This window comes from Lissotriton vulgaris, chromosome 2_1 (genome assembly GCF_964263255.1).
Source record: "Lissotriton vulgaris chromosome 2_1, aLisVul1.2, whole genome shotgun sequence".
NCBI lineage: Eukaryota > Metazoa > Chordata > Amphibia > Caudata > Salamandridae > Lissotriton > Lissotriton vulgaris.
This window is the reverse complement of record NC_141687.1, coordinates 907,328,467-907,350,647: the sequence shown is the minus strand read 5'-3', so window position 1 is coordinate 907,350,647 and position 22,181 is coordinate 907,328,467. Positions and strand designations below refer to the sequence as shown.

The 22,181-nt window shown below is 41.7% G+C and overlaps 1 protein-coding gene across 3 annotated transcripts in view; it reads right to left on the bottom strand.

Moving 5' to 3' along the window:
• INPP5B (inositol polyphosphate-5-phosphatase B) overlaps nt 1–22,181 on the bottom strand; it is a 783,203-nt gene that overhangs the window by 149,807 nt on the left and 611,215 nt on the right. For all 3 annotated transcript variants that reach the window (XM_086956440.1, XM_086956441.1, XM_086956442.1), the window contains one exon: nt 4,319–4,554. In XM_086956440.1, the coding sequence (XP_086812566.1) occupies nt 4,319–4,554 (236 nt within the window). The remainder of the gene's footprint in view (nt 1–4,318; nt 4,555–22,181) is intronic.

Genomic DNA, 22,181 nt, shown 5'->3' with positions numbered 1-22,181 from the left:
CATGGCACATGTGTACATGCACAGATGTGCATGTACACAGGAATCGGTATTTTACCATGGATTTGTATTCCATGGTAAAATACTGATTCTGTAAGCCATGTGCCAAAGGAAAATGTTCTACCTACATAGCATTTTCGGTAATTTTAACGAATCGGAAAATATTACCGATTCGGTAATTATTTTACCGATTCGGTACATATTACCGAATCGGTAAATATACCGATTCGGTAATGATACCGATTCGGTAAAATTACCGAAAATGTGCCCCTACATCTCGGTAGCCCTTTACCGATCGGAAACGGCCGAAAATCGGTATTTTCGGCCAATTCGGATCGGTAAAGGGCTACCTACATCGGGCCCATGGTCTTTTAGTTGTCCTTGAGCTTGGTTCCACTGCCGTGCTAGGCATTTTTGCAATGGACGCATTTGGAGTCTGGCATGGGGGACAATGAATAAGCAGGAGGCCATCATGCCTATGAGCTGCATGAAGACTCGAGCTGGAAGAGAGTGTTGTGGCAGAAATTTGCGAATGAGCATTTGCATGCTGGCTATCCTCGCTGAGTTTGAATATGCCTTTGCCACTCTGGTATTTATAGTAGCTCCCAGATATTGTTGTGTGTGGGACGGTTGTAGATGCGATTTTGGGTAGTTTATTGAAAACCCTAGACTGTGTAGCAGCTGAAGTGTTTGAGACGTGTCTCTTGCACACTGTTGGTACGATTTTGCCTGTATGAGATAATCGTCTAGGTACGGCAACACATGGATGTGTTGCCTCCTGAGATGTGCAGCTACTGTCGCTAAGCATTTTGTGAACACTCTTGGAGCAGTGATCACCCAGAAGGGGAGAACCTTGAATTGGTAGTGTTGACCTTCTATTGTGAACCTGAGATATTTTCTGTGAACTGGATGGATGGGTATGTGAAAATACGCGTCCTTGAGGTCCAATGTTGCTAGGAAGTCTCCTTGCTGTAGCAACGGGAGCACTTGCTGCAGCGTGATCATATGGAAGTGCTCCGACAGTATGTATTGATTTAGGGGTCTGAGGTCCAGTATTGGTCTGAGGGAGCTGTCCTTCTTGGGAATAAGGAAGTATAGGGAGTATACTCCTGTCCCTTGGTGCTGGAAAGGGACTGGCTTTATGGCCCCCTTTTCCAGCATGCATTTCACCTCTTGTTGTAGCAGGGTGAAGTGTTCTTTGGACATAGGACGGTGCCTGGGTGGTATGTTGGGTGGGGTTGAAGTGAGTTCTAGGCAATAACCATACTGGATAATTTGTCTCACCCACCTGTCCGTGGTAATACGTTCCAGACAGGTAGGAATTGTTGGAGTCTGCCTCCGACCGGTGTTAGGGGGTCTGGAGGTACGTGATGAAGTCACTGTTTTGTGGCAGTGGAGGCTCTAGTGTTATTGCCTCCAGGTACTCTTCCTTTGTTATTGTTGCCCCTATAATCTCCTCTGTTGGAATTTTTGTTAAAGGAACCTTAGGTGTTGCCTTTGTATGACGATGAGGTCTGTGAGGTATTGCCTCGTGTAGCTGCTCTGTATGAGGAGCGTCGAAAGGAACCTCTGTGTTGCTGAAACTGCAATGCGCCCATTGATTTTGCAGTTTCTGTGTCTTTCTTCATTTTGTCTAGAATGGTGTCGACTGCAGGGCCAAAAAGGAAGTCTTGATTGACTGGCTGGTTAAGAATGGTCGACTGCACCTCATTCTTAAAGCCCGAAATACGCAGCCATGCATGGAGTCGTAGTAACACGCTAGTGTTAATAGATCTGGCTACGGTGTCGGCTGCGCCAAGCTCACATTTGATGGAGGCGTTTGTAATAAATTTTCCCTCCTGTATGAGGTCATTAGCTTGGGCTTTAAAAGGCTCAGGAAGGTGTTGCATTAAGCTTTCAAGCTGATCATAGTGTGCCCTGTCGTACCGAGCTAGAAGAGCTTGTGTATTCGCAATTCTCCATGAATTGGAGGCCTGTGATGCTACCCTTTTACCTGAGGCCTCAGGTATTTTTGACTCTTTATCAGGGGGAGGAGCCTCCCCTGTTGTCTGTGAGTTGGCCCTTTTGCGAGCATTCGCCACTACCAGTGAGTCTAATGGTTAACTGACCTCTGATGTAGGTAGGGTCTGTAGGGGCTGCTTTATATTTCTTTTCAATCCTAGGATTGATTACACGTGCCCTGGCTGTATCTTTAAATATATCAGGCGCGTGTTGTAACACTCCCTTTAGCATAGGAAGTGTTCTGACATTTTTTTCTGAAGTAGGGAAAGTGTCAAATAAGAAGTCTTCTTCTATAGGATCATTGTGCATGTCTACGTTGTGGTACTGCGCTGCCCTTTCTATTAGTTGGTTGAAAACAAAGGTGTTGTCAGTAGGCTTTGTTGGGTATGAAGAGACGTCAGGGATGGGATGGGTGTAATATGGGTCAGTTGGCTCCCCCCATGGTTCATCTTGGGGGTTAGGATCTTCTGGAAAATCATAGTCATGTTGAGGATCCTCCCCTGTGTTTCCCTCATTGTCCCCATAGTGAGAAGGCGAGTAAGGACCAAAAGGCGTATTAGGCATAGTGGGATAGAAAGGAATGAAGGGTCTAGAGGGAGAAGTTCCAAAGTCCTTCTTTTTTAGAGGAATGGGGGAATGAGAGTCAGTGTCCAGTGGTCTCTTCTTCCTGTGTAGGATTGTGACTTTACCAGTCTCAGGATTAATATATATTTTTGCCTGGTCGATTGATGGATCTGGATGGAAGAGTTCTTCTTCCACTGTCCTTGGTTGTTTCTTTGACTTTTTTGGAGCCTTTGGGTCGACAACCCCTTCTGTTTCGACGACTTCTGTGCCTTATTGCGACGGGTCGACGAGTGAATTTGGGTTGACCGGGTCTTTCCGTTCGACACGTTTCTTGTGCTCGACAGGTTTTTTCGGTTGACTGTCCTTTGCCGAGTCGATTGCTTTTTTTTTTTAATCGACTGGTGTTTTTGGAGTGCTTGTCTTTGGTTCGATAGCCTTCTCCGGCCGGATTACAGGCTTCGATACGGCACCCTTTACGTCGGCTACCTTCTTCGGCTCGGCGACCTTCGGCGCAGCCGGCTTTTTTGGGTCGACGGCCTTGTTCGTGTCGGTGCCATTCGGCTCGACGGCCTTCTTTGGTTCTCCCCCTTTGGGTCGACGGTTTTCTTTGGCTCAACGCCTTTAGGCTGTACTGCCTTCTTCAGTTCGACGCCCTTCGGGTTGACGACCTTCTTGGGTTCTGGAACCTTCTTTGGGATCACATTACTTGGCCCTGGGGTCTCTGAAGGCTTAGATTTTGGTTTCGGAGCCGAGCCGGAAGTCGGGGCTGGCGAATGTTTCTTTGGATCTTGGCTAAGGCCTTTTGGCAATGCCTTGACCGGAGTCTTCAGTAACGGGGTAATTGGTGTCGGTGGCAGTGTACTCACGATTTGCCCCGGTGGGATCTCGTCGTTGGAGTCCGAGTAGTCCTCGACAGTGACGATCTCTAAGTCCGAATCTGGAGCTTCTGGAAGTTCTTGGTCATCATCGAAGATGTTGTCCGGTTCCGGTGCCTGACGGTGCATCTCTTGCCTAGCGGCCCATCAAATCCGTACAGTTTTTTTTTAACGGAATTGGGCACAGGCTGGACAGGTTTCTTTCTTATGGTCTGGTGATAGGCACTTGTTGCATACTGAGTGTTTATCAGTAAGCGGGAACTTGGAGTGGCATTGGGGGCACCTTTTGAACCGGCTCCTTTCCATCAACAGCAGGCCCCCGTGGCGTGGAAAAGCCCCAACGGCCCGCGTCGAGGACCGGTTCGAGATGGAAAGCTTGATCGAGCCGGAAAGTACAGAGCGAGAACAATACCATCGAAATTGACCGCCTTTTGGCCTTTAGAAAAGTTTTGTTTTGATTTCGAAGTTGGAGTATAGGAATAACATCCGAACCCAATGGCGGAAAATAAAAATCTGAGGATGGAGAAGATGCCCATGCGCACTGTAGTCCAGGGAAGGAGTCACCTATCTCGTGATACTTCGAAGACGCTTCCAGGACAACAAGGTGCAATCATCCGGAGCCAACACTAGGCGGTGATCTATGCACAGATATGAATTCAGCAGCCCATATGCCTCGAACATTCTACTTATCCATTTGATTAACCCTCTTTCTGTTTAGGGTATCTTATATACGGTGCACAAAGATAAAGTTCTGTAAAGGTAGAAAGTCAGCCTAAAATTACATTATTTATCAGATAGAATATTCCTGAGACAAATCTTTAAACTTAGTGATTTCTGCTCATTCTGCGAAAGAAAATTCGATACATTTGAAACTAACTCACCAGTTCTCGTATTTTTGTGGCAGGCATATCTCGGATAGGTTCTCTCATATAACACAATGTCTGTATGGAGGCCCCAAAACAACTAGGTAAGTAGTTTCCTGACACAGACAGGAAAAAGTCCTTCCCTCCATCAAGATGCAAAACCAAAATATCTTCAATCATATCTTGTCCTGAATTGAGCAGAGTAGCTGTCGACTTGTTAACAAACAACTCCAGTTCAATTACAATTTCAGAACCTGCAAAAACAATCAACAATGACACTATTAACAAAAAGTCATGCTGTTGGAAAGACATAGAAGAAAAACCACATGGGGAGAAAAAAGTGAGAGAGAGGGATAGAGATAGAAAAAACGCGCTGTGGGACCAACACTTAACTGTATGTAAACACAATGCATGCTGGTCTTCAGGTTAAGCCACTGAAATGCCTCCAGAGAGTGCAAAGCAAGCATCTCATTTGTGGGCTAAAATATAAACGTATATACTCTTTTCTTTTATTATAACTCTTTGGTTTCTCCATGATAGACCTACAATTTATTTCAGAAGTATGTGTTTCACTTAGATGTACAAGTCTGGATATGCCAACTCATTCATTCACTCCAGTCACATCCAACTCTTCGGATATATGTTTTACCTACCTGATTGACTTTCAGGCTATTAAAACATGCATGTTTGCTTGAACGTTTGATTGCTCTCTTTCCAGCACTCTCACAGTGTTTATTCATAACTACTGGTGATTTAGTTCATAGGGTTGTCCATTACGAATATGTTCGCAGGTTCCTTTAAGCCCAGCTCTTGGACTCATGAGTAGCTCTAAAACTATGGTTTTTTATCCCTTATAATTTTAAGGGACATAATCAACAATCAGCAGAAGACATTGAGATATAAAAACCTTTCCACTTTACTTTTTCGAACCCTTGCTACACAGATCATGTGGCACAATGAATGAATACATATGATGTAGTGCTCTTAAACAGCAAAAAAATACTAAGAGAAATTAACTTTTTACAAACCATTTCTCAACATACATTGAATGAGAATGCCATAATTATTGCATAATTACATCTTTATGTTTCAGAACCCATTTTTGGTTCTCATTCTAATGCAGTTGCAGTTTTTCAGATTAGAAAATAAAGCTATTAAAGAATGAGTCTTCAAAGTACTTCACAAAATAAAATAAAATTTTATCCTGGAAATTCAGAATTTAGAAAACAGTTGAAAATGCCATATGATCGCTTAGAGACGTGACAACTTAAACAGACACTTTGTCTAGCGATGGTAGGGCAAAGAAATGAAAATTAAATATTTCATAGAAATCCCAAGGACTTCCTATAAGCACCAGAAAATGTTCAGGAAGTGGAATTCAACCAAATAACTGTATTGTCTACTAAGGACCATCTTTGCTCAAAAAGATTTAAAATAACAGTTACTTCCCTTCAGTTAATGCTTGTTCTAATGGGTAGTATACCTAACCACATATTTCTACCTTTTAAATTCCTCAGATGCCATTCTGCATCCAGAAACTGTTCCAGCAATTTCTACAATGGTTGGAGCTATCAATGGAAAACCTCACCCTGCCTCAAGAAGAGGTAGCCCAAAGCTGTGTATAAGCACCACCCCACCCTTCTGGCGCCTCCACAGATTGGGGTGCAGGGGTCGCCACTGGGTGGTCTCTTTGGCCCGGGTCTCCCTTTCACTGCCTGGGCAGGTGGAACTGCCTGTTGTAGCCATGGGGAGAGATTGACACCCCTGACCTGCACAGCAGACTTGCATTGATCAGTACACTGGGGCCACCAGAGGCGGTAAGGATGGAGATGCTCCAAAGAAGGGTGGCGAACCGTCAAAGGCACTGGAGCCCACGAGTGCACAGATATTAGCAGCCAACCAACAATCCGGCAGCATAAGACAGACATGCTGTCTATGGAGATGAACCTCATTAGTCTAACCTGTGTAAGGTCAGAAAGAGATCACTGCCAACGAAAAGGAGGTACCATGCCGGACAATTGAGGTGGTGGGCCTCAAAGCTATGACCCACTCAAACGCCTAACGTACCCTGTGCATTGAAGCCTAATTAGAGGACCTGGAGGGTGGATCTAGGCAGAGTAATCCCTGCATCGTCGGATTCCTGTTGGAGGGATCTCCTCCTGAACTCCTCCTGGAGCAGTGGATAGGGGCAGTACTGCAACCAGACGGATTCTACCCGGTGTTCCTCATCGAGCAAGCACACAGAGCTCTGGCCGATGGCTCCCCTGGGTATTCCCTGCAGGGCCATGATAGCAAAAATCTTAAACTACAGGGACAGGCATGCAATATAACGAACAGTGCATATAAAAGGAGAACTGCTTTGAGGACAGAGCCATACATATCTTCCCATATGCAAAAGGTCCAGCAATTGCATAAAACATTGACAGCAGCAAAACAAAAACTGAAAGCCATGGGCTTGAAATACCTGCTACTGTTCCCTGTCAAGCTCAAAGTTCTGCATGAGGGAAGACACCTTTATTTGCAATCCTGCTAACACCAGGGAAAGTTTGGTGATCAGAGATGATGGGACAATAGATATTCTATCACGATTGCCAGACGTGTTATTGGGCACTCTGCCTGGCATGCACAGTTGTCAAATGAATGGAACTGTGGGCGCTGTCTGAAAGAGGGCCTACCAGAGACATCTTGGGCAACTGACCAAATAGCTGGTCTGGCTTGCAGGCTGGAGACGGATCTAATTGAGAGTATACACTGTATGATAAGTAGTATCATAGCTGTGTTAACGAGCGAAGTGTTTGGATGAAGCTGTGGGGGAGTGTGAAGATCAAAATTTTTACAATTCCAATGTTCCACTTGTGGAATTACCGATTTCACAATATTGTTATTCACTTATATAGATGGCCTGTATAAGTCCAGGGGACCTGCAACTGTAGCAATGGTCCCCCTCCACCCCTCTTTTTTAATCACTTGCCTTCCAGATCATCTAAATTTTCTTTAAGCACAAAGCCTACCATCACTGATCCCCCTTTAAAAACTGCTGTGCTGATTCTCTTAACCTTATCTGAGAGCTACTGGGAAGTGTGATATAAGTGAAACAGGTTGGTGTCTATAAAACTTGCTAGCTGTTAGGGAGTCAATTAAATTGTCTGGATGGGGAGCTTATGTTTTTAAGGTCTATACTAAACAATCAGAAGTTAGGAAGAAATTGAGGTAAAAAATGTTTCCACATTACTTTTTCGAATCCTTGCTTCACAGAACATGTAGCACTTAACATGTAGTGAATCAGGGGAGGATTTCTCTCAAGGGTCTTCTTCCTGAGTGGGTGGCGGGATCTCCATAGTTGACCTTGTCATCTCCTGGCAATATCAAGCCCTTCCAAACATTGTGCACCATTGGGTTGTTGAGTTAACACCACTTGGCAAACTAGCTCCTCTGTTGGGAGCAACATGGGGAAGCACCAGTGATATGTTATGGAGGGTGTTTACCTGGTGGGAGGGGGGTTGATTGGGGAGTCTATACTTATGTTGGTCACCACAAACACAAAGTACACATGCTTAATCAGACACAATACCATTTCTGTTTGACAGTGGCAAGCAGCGTTGGACGTTGGCAAGCAGCGTGGCACCAGGGCTGTAACTGCGTACACACTGGAGTTGCGCCCTCCCTCACTGCAAAATGGCAGACACAAGCAGAGAACTGCTTGTAGCCACATGGAACATCCAGCGGTTGAATGCCTACACCAAACAATGCAACATACAAACAGGCATCAGGAGGCACAGCATTAGCATTCCCATGTTATCTGACAGATGAAGCAGTGATTACACTAAAAAAAGAAGTGACAAGGGGCAGCTGTTCTCCTCCAAGTACTCATCCTACAACCGATTGTCGAACAGTGAGAAGATCTGCCTGGTAAACACGTACACCCCAATACAGACGAAAAGAGCTTCTTTTAATCAATATATTAACTAACACTCCGCTCTATTGATCTGCTGTTGAATTGCATGGGGGTCTTTAATTGTGTATTTATTTGATTTTATATTTATAAATTGCACTATGCCATAATGTATCAAAGAGCTACAAATAGAAAAGAAGCTACCCACAAGAGTAGCACTTACGGAAGAGAATATAGCCATGTATTCTAATTCTTATGGAAGACCATGTGGGGAGTTAAGCTAGCAATGTGGATCAGCAATGTGTTCCAAAATTTGGCAGCTGCTACTGAAAAGGTGAAGCCACCCTAGCTCACCTTCCGAAACCTAGGAACATTCGCCTTCCTCAGGGAAGAAGATCTCCACTGTTTTTTAGGCAAATACCATTGAAGTGTTAGCATGAGGGGAAGCGGTCCCTGATGGTACAATGCCCAATGGTCTTAAACGGGGATATGGACAGGGACTCCCTCTACACCATATATAGCTAAGGATGACAGCTACAGAGTCTGCGGTTATGGGGAACTTGAACTGTGTGGACGTGTGACAGGCAGTGCTTCCAATGGCCAAACAGTACCTACGCTGCTCACTTACATATGATACCTGTAGCTGACTAGACACATTTTGTCAACTAGAACATTGTGTCCCGGTCTATTGGATGCACAATATCTTAACTGGCTCCTTTCAGACCACTCCATACTAGTACTACATTATAACGAAGAAGGCCACTGGAGACAAATGGTAACCGGGAGATTAAATCCAGAAGCGCTTACGGACCTTGTATTCAAGTCTGAGATTGGGGCCAGCCTAGAGACATATATTGCGATAAATTGAGAGTGCACTGCCAGCCAGGCAATAGAATGGGAAGCCCTGAAGGCAGCCCTCAGTGGAGGGTGCATGTCAAACACTTACAGGATTAAACAACATCTAAAGCATACATTGACACTGCAGGAAATCTAATTGGGGCAACTGCACATGCGAAAAACGACAAATGTGAGCTGGCCCATAAACTACCTTAAGTAACAAATAGCTAGCACATGGGATACCCTAGACAAAAACACTCTTAAGGACTATAGGCAGGCACTACATAGGGCAGGAGCATGTTGAGCGGAGTCTTAGCCTGGTTTCTACAAAGAGAAGAAAATAAGTTACTTACCTGCGATTACGGTTATCCAATATTCGGTATATTTTATAGATTCACATGCCTGAATCATTACCCGTCGTCGAGATAGGAGGCCCACGGTACCATAATCAAGCAGTATTTAAATAATGCTATAGGCTATTATGGACCTGACAATTTCTGACATGTGTGTCCTGTGAACACGGGACTCACTCCTTCCTTGCACCCCTTTCTATTTTATTCAATTATTGCTCCATTAGTTCAGGTCGCTGTTTGTAAGTTTTATTTTCATTTTCAAACTTTTACTATGTAGCGAGTTTTCAATCAATGTATTTTCATCTTCTTTCATTTATACATATCATTTGCATCATTAAGAGAAAGCAATCCCCTGATGAAGAGCAGATTGCTTGAAATGCATTGGGACTTAGCAAAATGATGCAAATAATATTTATAAATGAAAGAAGATGAAAATACATTGATTGAAAACTCGCTACATAGTAAAAGTTTGAAAATGAAAATAAAATTTACAAACAGCGACCTGAACTAATGGAGTAATAATTGAATGAAATAGAAAGGAGTGCAAGGAAGGAGTGAGTCCCGTGTTCACAGGACACACATGTCAGAAATTGTTAGTGTATACCCTAAAGGCTCAGTAGGGTACCTACCTGTGCACCAACGACGTTTATGAAATACACAAAAAAAGCATTGAGACAATTTGAGTGAATTTTGAGTGCATTACCACGCCCCCAATAACTTACTATTATGGACCTGAGCCATGGCACATACATTTCAATCACTAGAGGGTAACTGTTCCTATAAAACAGCTGACCAGTCCGGTCGCTAGAAGGACAAGTGAAAGGAACTCTGTCGAGGGGTGTAGGTTTCATAATATTAGTTTTAAAGGAGGGAATTCCTCCTTGTTAAGAAAGTGCTATCACACCCCCAGGCTGGTGTCATGCTTCATCATCAGGCGTTTCTCCTCGTGGGGGTGGCGCTGCAGATCGGAGATCTTTTATGAGGAACGCCGCAGTGGTGAGTGGGGGGCTGTGGGGTATGATGCTTAGTGAGTTAAAAATATCACACTAGTACCCCGGAGAGACTTTATTCTGGGGTCTGTGTAATATGGTTAAAACTGGAGTCAAGAGGAATCCTCTTGACATGGTGGTCAGGGTAGAGAGTATTCTCCTTCTGCGTATTTTTAGTGCTAGGGAAGGTAAAATATTAATGGTATCAGGTCGACACCTGCTATTCTCTGCAGGAAAGCCTGTAAAGAGAGGAATGGAGCCTTCAGCCCTGGGCTGGTGATATGACTTTGTTTTTGAGAAGTGGACCATTTGCTTTCAATTTGGAGGTCCTGCTGATGGAGCAGATTTCATCTGCAGTCAGGCATTGTTTTATTTTTTGTGCTTCAGACAAACTGCATTTAAATTGCCACGCACATTTTGGTGCAAGTTAAAAACATGGCACATGAAAAACATGAAAGTGAGGCCTATTCAGTCTAATTCTTTTGCAGAATTAACATGTGTTTTTTTGCAATGTAGAGAAAAGTGACCTTTTTAGCTTTGAAGATTAATAGAATGTGTTTCTCTCTTCCCAGCTCATCCCTTATAATCTACATTCACTATTCCTGTCTTAAAAGACTGACTTGTTGCATATTTTGATAAATATTTTCAGTTAATAACACATCTTTTTCTTTGTTGCACATTGCACATTTATTTTGCATGTTGTCATAAATAATAGAAAAGCTGCTTTACACTAGTAGCTTGGCTAGGTAAACATTTATAATAGGTATTAGTATAGAGTTGGGAAACATAATGGGCTGATTTACATGAAATTAATATTATCTTTGTGTTTGTTTTATTTTGGGGCCTACCATTAAATGGCTGCCTGTGAAACCAGCAAGGCTATGGCTTGCTTTGAAAGAGAAGAGAGCATGCGCAGACTGTGGCAGCTTGACTCAAACTGCGGAAGGAGTCAAGGACAGCTTGAACTGTACATTCTTGTGATTGCGCCAATGTACCAGCTAACTAAAGTATCCGTCCTACTGCGCTGTGAAAGGAAGGAAGAATTAGAATAAAACATTTTTCCTAGTAAATGTTGCAAATGTTTATAAATGTATTATTCATGTATGCTTCTTTTGTTAAAACTGGTAAAGTCAGGTTTTTTAGAATGAGTCAGGGTTGTGAGAACTCATGCCATCATGACTGACCAATCACGTACAGGTTTTCCTGAAGTTGAAACATTTTGTGTAGTCTGCCAAAATTTTGTGTATAAATTCTGACCTCTCCAGAGGAGGGGCTGGCTTTCTCAGCTCAGCTGGCTTCTAGGCTCATTAGGGGGGGGGGGTGTGAGCTCTTGAGAGAAGGAACAGATTAGGCCAGACATTCTATGGGTTAGGTACGAGAAACGTCCCGGGAGATTGCTGAAGGGAGGAGTGGCGTCCGAGGAGTGTCAGGGGGAGGTTTCTTGCTTCCACGTCATATTTTGGCACTGCAGGCCACATTCCTTTGAGGTCTGGTGAAGGGCAGGCTGTCTCCCTCCCTGCTTGCTCTTTAGACACAGACAGATGCAGAAGAACAGCAACAGATAGAAAGGTTTTTTTTAGATTTAGATGCTAAACTTTCAGTTATGCTTTGACTAATTAATTAGGTCTGAAAAGATTTATTTGACTTATGCATTTATTTCTCTTAATGGGAGATTTTTGCAAACTATTTGATTTTTGATTAGCCTTGCAAACTATTTTTTTCTTAGAAACTCTAAGAGTTTTGACTGAAATTCGCGCCACATTTCCTTTTCTAAGTGTGATGCTTATATGCAGACTGTAATATGTTCTGTATTAATGCTATTTTTCCTGTTTTCAAAATTCTGTAACCTGATTGATATTTTACTAATGAATAAAGGGTCAGAGAAAATTTACTTTTTACTAGAAAATAAAACCCTTTAAATACTCAACAACTATCTTTATTGGCTTAAAATAATAATTGCATTTTGACTGTTCATCTTTATTTAAAGTCTCCTGAAGGTAATACATGGTGTGAAGGGCCCAACACCTTTTGAGCGGTAAATTAGAGGTAACATGAAGGTTTTGCATTGAGAAACTACCAGAAGAAATTACCGCTCCATCAGTTTTTGGTAAGCAGAGGATGGTCATTATTGATTAGTTTGGTGATTAATGATTATTGATTTCACCATTAACTGCTCAACTAATGGATCATTGACCTTAAGAGGGAAATAAAATAATTGCCCAAGTTAGATAAATGTCCAAGTCCTGATTCCTGACTCCAATGCTCATAACCTGAAGACTGGCAAAGCAGTACTGGAAGGTGATGCAAGAAGTGGTGTGAGTATCAATAGGGTTGTGAAATGTTGCTAATATGCTAGGATGTTTTTTTGAAGTGTTGAAAATAGTAAGGATTTTTACTGTTGGTAACATTTTGCTCATTTTGAATTGATTGTGTTATTGATTATATTGGTAATTTCATAGGACATAATTTTTGGTTATTGATTACATGCTTTAACTTTTCTTGTTAAGTTAATGTCTTGTTCTATGTTGTCTGAACACGCAGGTATGCACACCTATGGAATCCCGGGAAGGAATAGCGGGTGGTAAATGGAAGCCACACTGCACTGAGGTTACTCGTCTGTTGGAATAACACTGAGAAGGTAGGTAGGGCTGGCAGTGTTAAATTAGGGACTATTTTCTGTGTGAGTGATTGTAGCAAAGAGTTCGCTGGTGAAACTTTGGCCTAAGATATATCCTTAAGGATAAGTCCAAAGGAGTAGCAGGTTCTTCTGAGCTTGAGTGACAGCAAAAGGGTTCGCTGGTGAAACTTTGGCCTAAGATATATCCCGAAGGATAAGGCCAAAGGAGTAGCAGGTTCTTCTGAGCTTGAGTGAAAGGTAAGCGGAAGGGATTTACCTGTAGTGTTTGAAGAGTAAACGGAAAGTCTTACTTTGTGAAGGGTAAGCGGAATGTGTTACTCGCAGTGAATATAAATCTATCCTTTATTTAGCACAACAGACAGAGTAGCGAATGTATTTATGTTGTTACTAACAGAGTTATTGATTAAGAGAAATATTGCAGTAAGATTTTGTGGAGGGTCAGTGGTAGGAGTAAAACTGACTAAAATTGAGACTGACCGCTTTGGAAAAAAGAAATTGCATTGAACTATTGCAAAAATGAAATTGTTTGAAGGCTTAAAGAAGCTGTTAGGAGGTAAAGTGAAAAATTCGTTTTTTATTGGTGATGCTCCTGAAGGAACACCTGTGCATTTTATGTCTACCAATTTGGGATAAAATAAATGTATGTGGGTTCACCAATGGTGCAAGATTACTGAAAAAGAGGGTGCTTTGAGGTTTCCAAAAAATGGCACTTTTGAATTGCAAATTATTGACAAATTAAGGGAAGTGTTATGTGAAATAAAGACACCATCTAAAGCTGCACAATTTGAGGCCTTAAGCTTGTGGGAAAAGTCAGCAAGAGAGAAAGCAAGTGAGGATAAAAAGGGAAAGCACCAAATATAGGAGAAGAGAATTAATGATGATAAAGAGCTTCAAATAAATAATGATTCAGGTAATGAAATAATGGATGCATTGTTAACTGAGTGTCCACTACTTTATGTGGTTCCCATTAAAAATACTGAAAATAGTGTACTAGTAAGCACTACAGTGGCTACTGCTTCTGTTGAGCAGAGAAAAACACAGATTCAGAAAACTGTGCAAACATTTCAGATTGACCCATTACCTGTCGATTCAGCACTGACAATGATACCTCCAGGTGTTACTGCTTCAAATGTGCCTGATTCAGTCCAAGAATTGCTAACTGCAGATGCACAGATAATAGATAGACAAATTATCACTGTCCTAATAATATGATCCCTACTGAAAAGGTTCAAAGAGCTGCAGAAGGAGTGATTATGGCAGAGTTTATTTCAGAAAATCAGAATGCACAGATTATTGAACAGAAATTACCCAAGCACTGAAAGGTGAGGGAAACATGGCCTTTACAACATCTACAGCTCAGGATAAAATAAATATATTTGAAAATGGGATTTCTCAAACCTGCTTTGAGGAAGCAGCAGTGATTAAAAAGATAGAAAACATGGGAGAACATATTAACACAGGCCCTGAAAAAGAGAGACAGCTTAGTGTTTTAAATTCAGCACTTGAACATGAATAAAATAACAGTCCATGCTGTTTAAATCATGAAAATGTGAACCAGTGTCAGGAAAAATAATTAATTTCCCTGAGTACGGAAACAGTTGCATGTGCATTAACTACACATAATGGCCTGACCGATTTGGCTCAAAAATATGAAACTTCTTCAGGAATGCAATTGCACATTGCAGAAATAAAATATATTTTTAAATGCAATGGGTTTGATAAATTAGGAGACAAATGGGCAAGAAAACATGAGAAGAAAAAGAAACCACCAGACCTAGCAAAGAAACTGGATAAGGAAAAGAAGCCACCAGATTTAGTTGAGAAAAATAATAAGCAGAATGAGGGAGAAGCTTTTGCTTACTCATTGAGAGAAAAGGTGGGAGAAGTGCATGTTCCTATGCCACAGAATAAAAGTGAACTTGCAGCATTTCTGAACACATTCCCACAATTGAGAGACAGACATATGCTGTGGTACCCACAAGTTGATGGATTTGATGACATTTTAAAAGAGTTGTGCATTAATTTGGAAATGTTCTTTTACATTGTCATGCAGACTGATTTGTGGTTTGAATCTAAAGTTATTCAAAGGCCAAGTGAGGAGACAATGAAAAGGGTTTGCATGAATGCATCATCATTTTCTGTTGGTATGGAGGAAAATATAGCAGTGATTACTTTCCTGAAGGGCAAAGTGCCAGCAAAGGATGTTGATTGGGTACAGATTAAAAGAACACAGGATGGAAGTAAAGGTGTTTTGGTTTGTGAAAATTCAGGTATGGATGTTGTACTGCTGGAAAATGTGTCCTTTTGCCATCTTTATAGCAGATTTGAGCATTGGAAGAAGAAATATACATTGAAACATGATGCCCAAAAACATGGAGAAATGCAGATGCAAAATATACCAGCTAAGCAAATGCAAATGTCAGTTCAGAAACAGGTACCTATGGCAGGAATTTTCCAAGCAAAGATGGTCCCACAAAATATGGAAAATGCTAACATTAATTTAAATAAGTGGTCCAGAGCAAATCTGAATTATTTCCAGAGACAAAATCAGAACCCAGTTCAACAGGTTGCTGTGTTTGAAAATGAGAGTTTTAACCCTCACAATTGAGAATTTACCAAGTGCATTGTGAAGGCACAGGAAAGTCCAGATTTAGTTGCAGGAGTTTTAAACAAAGAAATTACAAACCCAGTTTTAGAAGAATTTGAACCAAAATTAGGCCCATTTGAGGAAGATTGCAAAACTGTTGTCTGTGATTCAGGCCTAGCAGTAAAACAATTGTTTTGCAAATTAAGCAGCAGAGATTACTGTACATCAGATAATGTTCATTTTCAGATTCCTGATGAGGAGATACAATTTAAAATGGCCCAACAAGAGACAGATGTAGCATTATTTTCAGAAAAGACAGTTGAAAAATTACCTTCTGCTTTGGAAAAAAAATTAAACACAGAAATAAGAGAGTTCACAGAGAAGGATGCCAGATTAATAAAATGTGCAGAACATGTCTTATTAAAATTAGAACCAAATGACATGTATTCAGGAACACCATCAGTTGCAGAAATTTTACCAATAAAAGGATTTTTGATGGAATTGATTAGAAGTTTATGTAACTTTCTGATCACAGGTTCACAGAAAATAAATGAAAAGAACAGAATAGTGCAGGAGATTAAAAGCATATTTTTTCCATGTTGTCCTGTGGTACCGAATTCAGCCAATATATTTTTTCACACTCCATGTGCTGAAGAATGGCTTACTTTTAATGATGTTTGCAAAGCTCATGTCACAGTGCCAATGCATGACAATAGTCAGGAGTACTGTCAAAAAGAAGATGAATACATGGGACACAAAATTGGAAAGGGAGGTAGAAAGGTGTCACCAGAAAGGGTGGAAATAATTTCCAAGATAAATCAACCTCACATAAAGAAAGAAGTCAGGACATTTTTGGGAATGGTTAGCTGCTGTAGAGAGTGGTTACTAAACCTTTCCCTAGTGGCTAAGCCTTTACTGAGGCTGACACATGAGGATGTGTCTGATCCGCTTCCATTGGACAACAGTTGCACAAAAGCATTCCTAGAGTTGAAAGAGAAAGAATGTTGCGCCCCAGCACTAGGAATGAAAGTTTATTTGAAAGAAAATACACCAATTTGCAGTGAGAGGGAGTGCTGCACTCTCTCATTGCCTATTCAAAAAGATGACTGTGTTCAAAGGTCTGTGATGTATTGCCCAATGACCTTTGACCCTAACTTCACAAAAATGTCAGCAAATGAATTGGATTGTGATGAAACTGAATATGAGTGTCTAAATATCATGAAAATATGCATAAAGAAAAATTCAGACTTTAAGGATGAACGCCTGAGTCAGCCCAACCATATCCATTTTGTAGATGGCCCATGTTTGAAAGGTGACACATTAAAAGCAGCACACGCTGTGCTCCTTATACATTATGTTGTCAAAGCTTCATGGCTTTCAGTAGTTACTTCAGCCCAAAATTCGAAATGGATTGCCCTTACCATAACATGCAGTATATCTGCTCAAATGAGAGTCACTGTTGTCATGGGAGAGAGAAATGCTAATTCAGTTGCACACATTTGTGTTGTTAGCATGTACATTCTATGGAATCTTCACAGTTGAATTAAAAGAGGCTCAAGAAAATGTTTTTGAAGCAGCACTACAGGGTTGTAACAGAACTATTTTTGAGAAAAGTGACAACTGCATAGTGGCAAAAGTGTTATTGCAAAGACTGATGCCCATGTATAGATTGCCAGTTTCTCTGAAATCAGATCATAATGTGGTCTCAAAGATAATGAGTGCAGAACAACAGATTGGACAAGGAATGGATTGTAGCTATCTGCCTGAAGTGTCAATCATAATAAAGCAACACAATGGCAGGGGATTGCTTTCTCTTAATGATGCAAATAATATGTATAAATGAAAGAAGATGAAAATACATTGATTGAAAACTCGCTACATAGTAAAAGTTTGAAAATGAAAATAAAATTTACAAACAGCGACCTGAACTAATAGAGCAATAATTGAATGAAATAGAAAGGAGTGCAAGGAAGGAGTGAGTCCCATGTTCACAGGACACACATGTCAGAAATTGTCAGGTCCATATTTTTTGTGCTTCAGACAAACTGCATTTAAATTGCCACGCACATTTTGGTGCAAGTTAAAAACATGGCACATGAAAAACATGAAAGTGAGGCCTATTCAGTCTATAATTCTTTTGCAGAATTAACATGTGTTTTTTTGCAATGTAGAGAAAAGTGACCTTTTTAGCTTTGAAGATTAATAGAATGTGTTTCTCTCTTCCCAGCTCATCCCTTATAATCTACATTCACTATTCCTGTCTTAAAAGACTTTGACTTGTTGCATATTTTGATAAATATTTTCAGTTAATAACACCTCTTTTTCTTTGTTGCACATTGCACATTTATTTTGCATGTTGTCATAAATAATAGAAAAGCTGCTTTACACTAGTAGCTTGGCTAGGTAAACATTTATAATAGGTATTAGTATAGAGTTGGGAAACATAATGGGCTGATTTACATGAAATTAATATTATCTTTGTGTTTGTTTTATTTTGGGGCCTACCATTAAATGGCTGCCTGTGAAACCAGCAAGGCTATGGCTTGCTTTGAAAGAGAAGAGAGCATGCGCAGACTGTGGCAGCTTGACTCAAACTGCGGAAGGAGTCAAGGACAGCTTGAACTGTACATTCTTGTGATTGTGCCAATGTACCAGCTAACTAAAGTATACGTCCTACTGCGCTGTGAAAGGAAGGAAGAATTAGAATGAAACATTTTTCCTAGTAAATGTTGCAAATGTTTATAAATGTATTATTCATGTATGCTTCTTTTGTTAAAACTGGTAAAGTAAGGTTTTTTAGAATGAGTCAGGGTTGTGAGAACTCATGCCATCATGACTGACCAATCACGTACAGGTTTTCCTGAAGTTGAAACATTTTGTGTAGTCTGCCAAAATTTTGTGTATAAATTCTGACCTCTCCGGAGGAGGGGCTGACTTTCTCAGCTCAGCTGGCTTCTAGGCTCATTAGGGGGGGGGTGTGAGCTCTTGAGAGAAGGAACAGATTAGGCCAGACATTCTATGGGTTAGGTACGAGAAACGTCCCGGGAGATTGCTGAAGGGAGGAGTGGCGTCCGAGGAGTGTCAGGGGGAGGTTTCTTGCTTCCACGTCATATTTTGGCACTGCAGGCCACATTCCTTTGAGGTCTGGTGAAGGGCAGGCTGTCTCCCTCCCTGCTTGCTCTTTAGACACAGACAGATGCAGAAGAACAGCAACAGATAGAAAGGTTTTTTTTTTAGATTTAGATGCTAAACTTTCAGTTATGCTTTGACTAATTAATTAGGTCTGAAAAGATTTATTTGACTTATGGGACATTTTTGCAAACTATTTGATTTTTGATTAGCCTTGCAAGACTATATTTTTCTTAGAAACTCTGAGAGTTTTGACTGAAATTTGCGCCACATTTCCTTTTCTAAGTGTGATGCTTATATGCAGACTGTAATATGTTCTGTATTAATGCTATTTTTCCTGTTTTCAAAATTCTGTAACCTGATTGATATTTTACTAATGAAAAGGGTCAGAGAAAATTAACTTTTTACTAGAAAATAAAACCCTTTAAATACTCAACAACTCTCTTTATTGGCTTAAAATAATAATTGCATTTTGACTGTTCATCTTTATTTAAAGTCTCCTGAAGGTAATACATGGTGTGAAGGGCCCAACACCTTTTGAGCGGTAAATTAGAGGTAGGATAAAGGTTTTGCATTGAGAAACTAACAGAAGAAATTACCGCTCCATCACTGCAAATTACTTCCCCATCCTTCCATGGAGGCATACGTTGTCAGGATGCAGTCTAGTATATCTTGAAAGAACGCAAGTCTTTGTGAAAGGTTTGGGGTACCACCATAACATTTCTATCTTCAAGGCTTGAGTACCGGAATGATATCCTCAAAAGATCCTGTCGTTTGAAGCTATTGTTTTTGCATTTCTTCTTGGAGAGGTTACATTTTGAGTCTTGACAAGGGAGCCAGGTCTATCGCTGATGAACACATCCCTGGGAACAACTTATATTTCCTTACTGAAGCAGATTTTTTTCTTGAGATGGACATAGCCAAGTGAAGTAGACGGGCTTGACGTTCTTTCGACAAGAATGCTTTGCATCGGATTGTCTCCCAGGAATGGAATTACTCGATTGGGAACAAATAAAGACTTTGCAATGTTCACTCTCAAACCCAGTTTGCTGAACAGCCAAAGACATGTGTTCTCGTTCCTTGTTGGTTGCTTTGCCGTTGGTGCGTTTAGCTGCCAGTCGTCCAAGTAGGGGGATATTTGGTGACCTTGAGAGCATAGGGCTGCGGCCACCGGCGCAAGGCACTTTGTAAATATCCTGGGTGCCAACTTGAGGCCGAAAGGGAGAACTCTGAATTGGTAGAGGGTACCAGCCACTGTACACTTGAGGAATTTTCTATGCTTCCGATGAATGGGGATTTGGAAGTATGTGTCTTCCAGATCGAGGGAGGTCATGAAGTCTCCCTTGTTGAGACGTTGTAAGATCTCGGTCAGAGTTACCATCCTGAAAGTTTGTTTCCTCAGGAACTTGTTTAACTTTCTGAGATTCAAAATTGGTCTTCATTCCCCGGACTTCCTCATAATCAAAAAGAAATGGGAGTAGAAACCTTGCCCTCTTTGCAGAGTTGGAACATTCTCGATGGTTCCTTTTGAGAGCATAACGTTTGCTTCTTTCTTCAATAAGTGAAGAAGAGGGGCAAGGGCCCCACTGGGTGGTGTAGTTGAAGGTTTTAGTACGAACTCCAGCATGTGACCGAAGGCAATCAAATCCAGCACCCAACGGTCCAATGTTTTACTCTCCCATTGCCGGAAGAAACTAACTGGATATCTTTGCACCCAAGGGAGGGGAAAAAGAGGGGGAAGCTGATACCCTGGTGAGAATATTTTCTTCCATTGTCTCTGCCTTGGATAGATGTTCTCTTTCTGCCCCCTTGGCGAAAGAAACCACCCGTGGCCGGTTGACAGTAGGCAGCAGGTAGATAGGATTGCCTAAATTGTGGTTGATAGGGCTGGTATTGTTGTGCCCTCCTGAAACTTTCTCTGGAAGTGGTAAAACCACATCCTATTGCCCCCCCTAAATGATTCTTCCCTGTATTGGAGGGAACCCAAGGATTTCGCTGTATTTGTGTCCTTTTTGATGGATAGAAGCGCCTCATCTATATGTTTGCCAAACAAAGGATTCCCATCAAACGCCATATCCAGAACCTTTGACTGTACCTCGAGTCTAAATGTGGTTGATTTCAACCACCCTTGGAGCATTAAGACTGCTGCACTTGCCAGTTGGCGGAACCCCGTGTTGGCTATGTCCATAGCGCAGTCAATTTTCTCTGAGGCCGCCTGCTCTACTTCTAAGAGGATCTTTCTGGCTTCCTTCATCTGTCCTCAGGAAAAAGGTCTAATAAAGAGGTCATATCCGACCACATTTGTCTATCGTAACGACTGATGATAGCCAAAGCTTTGGCCGTCTTAATGGTAGTTGCAGCCATGGTGGAGAAACGGTTCCCCATGATATCCAACTTACACCCTTCTTTGTCCGGAGGAGTTGAGATCAGGGTGGCAGGGTTCTTAGATCTCCTTTGTGCCGCCTGAGAAATAACAATCAGGCCTAGGGTGGCCTGTCAGACAGGAGGGCAAATTTTCTGGAGCTCTGTACTTTTTCTCTATGTGAGAAAGCACTGGTGGTATTGTGGCTGGGGTCATCATTATTTTTATCCCCGCTTCCCAGATGTGGTCTATTAATGAAATTGTGCGCATTGACTTTCTGGCTTCCTCTTTAAAAGCATACAAGAAGCAGTCTGTATGTGTATTATCCACGGGGAGATGGAATCTATTAGAAGCGCTCTCCATTAAGCTGTGGAAACCCCTTATGTCTTCTGGCAGGGAATCCGCTGGATGGTGTGACTGAGGGGAGGAAGTGGGAATGATGTAGAGCTCCCAAGGGTCTGCAGGCATTGGTTCTAGAATTTCACCTTCTTCTCTGTCCTCATTCAAAGAGGAAGGGTCGACCGGATCCGGCTCTTGCGTACAAGGTCATGGCACTGTAGATGTTGCTGGCGAACTCGGTTTCTCAAGGGCCTGTGGTTGCACCGGCAGCTCCTTTTGAACATCTTGAGATGGAAATCTTTGTTTGCAGTCTGACAGCATAGCTTGATGGTCTTGAAAGAAAGATGGCAGCAGGTGAGCTATCTCTCTAGTGCGAGGTTTGTGATATTCGTAATGTTGATAATGACGTGGCGGTGCCAGATATGGCTGGTAGTGTTGCTGACATAGTCTTCGTCATCTTCTTGGCACTTAACGTGTAACTCCGATGGACTATGCACCCCTCCATATACTCCATTATTTTCCTCATCCTCTTCGTCCGACTCCTGTAGATCCACTAGGTGGAAAGAAGGCAAAGGGGAGATTTTACTGTAAGCTAACATCCCAGGATGAAAAAACGTCATTGTCACTTTAATCATCGTCGATTGTGGAATTGACGGACGCCTGGCCACTGACAATGAAAACACGGTAGTCAACGGTGTCGCCGTCGACTGTTTCTTCGTCAATGGTGTCTTCCACGGAATCGCAATCACCAATTA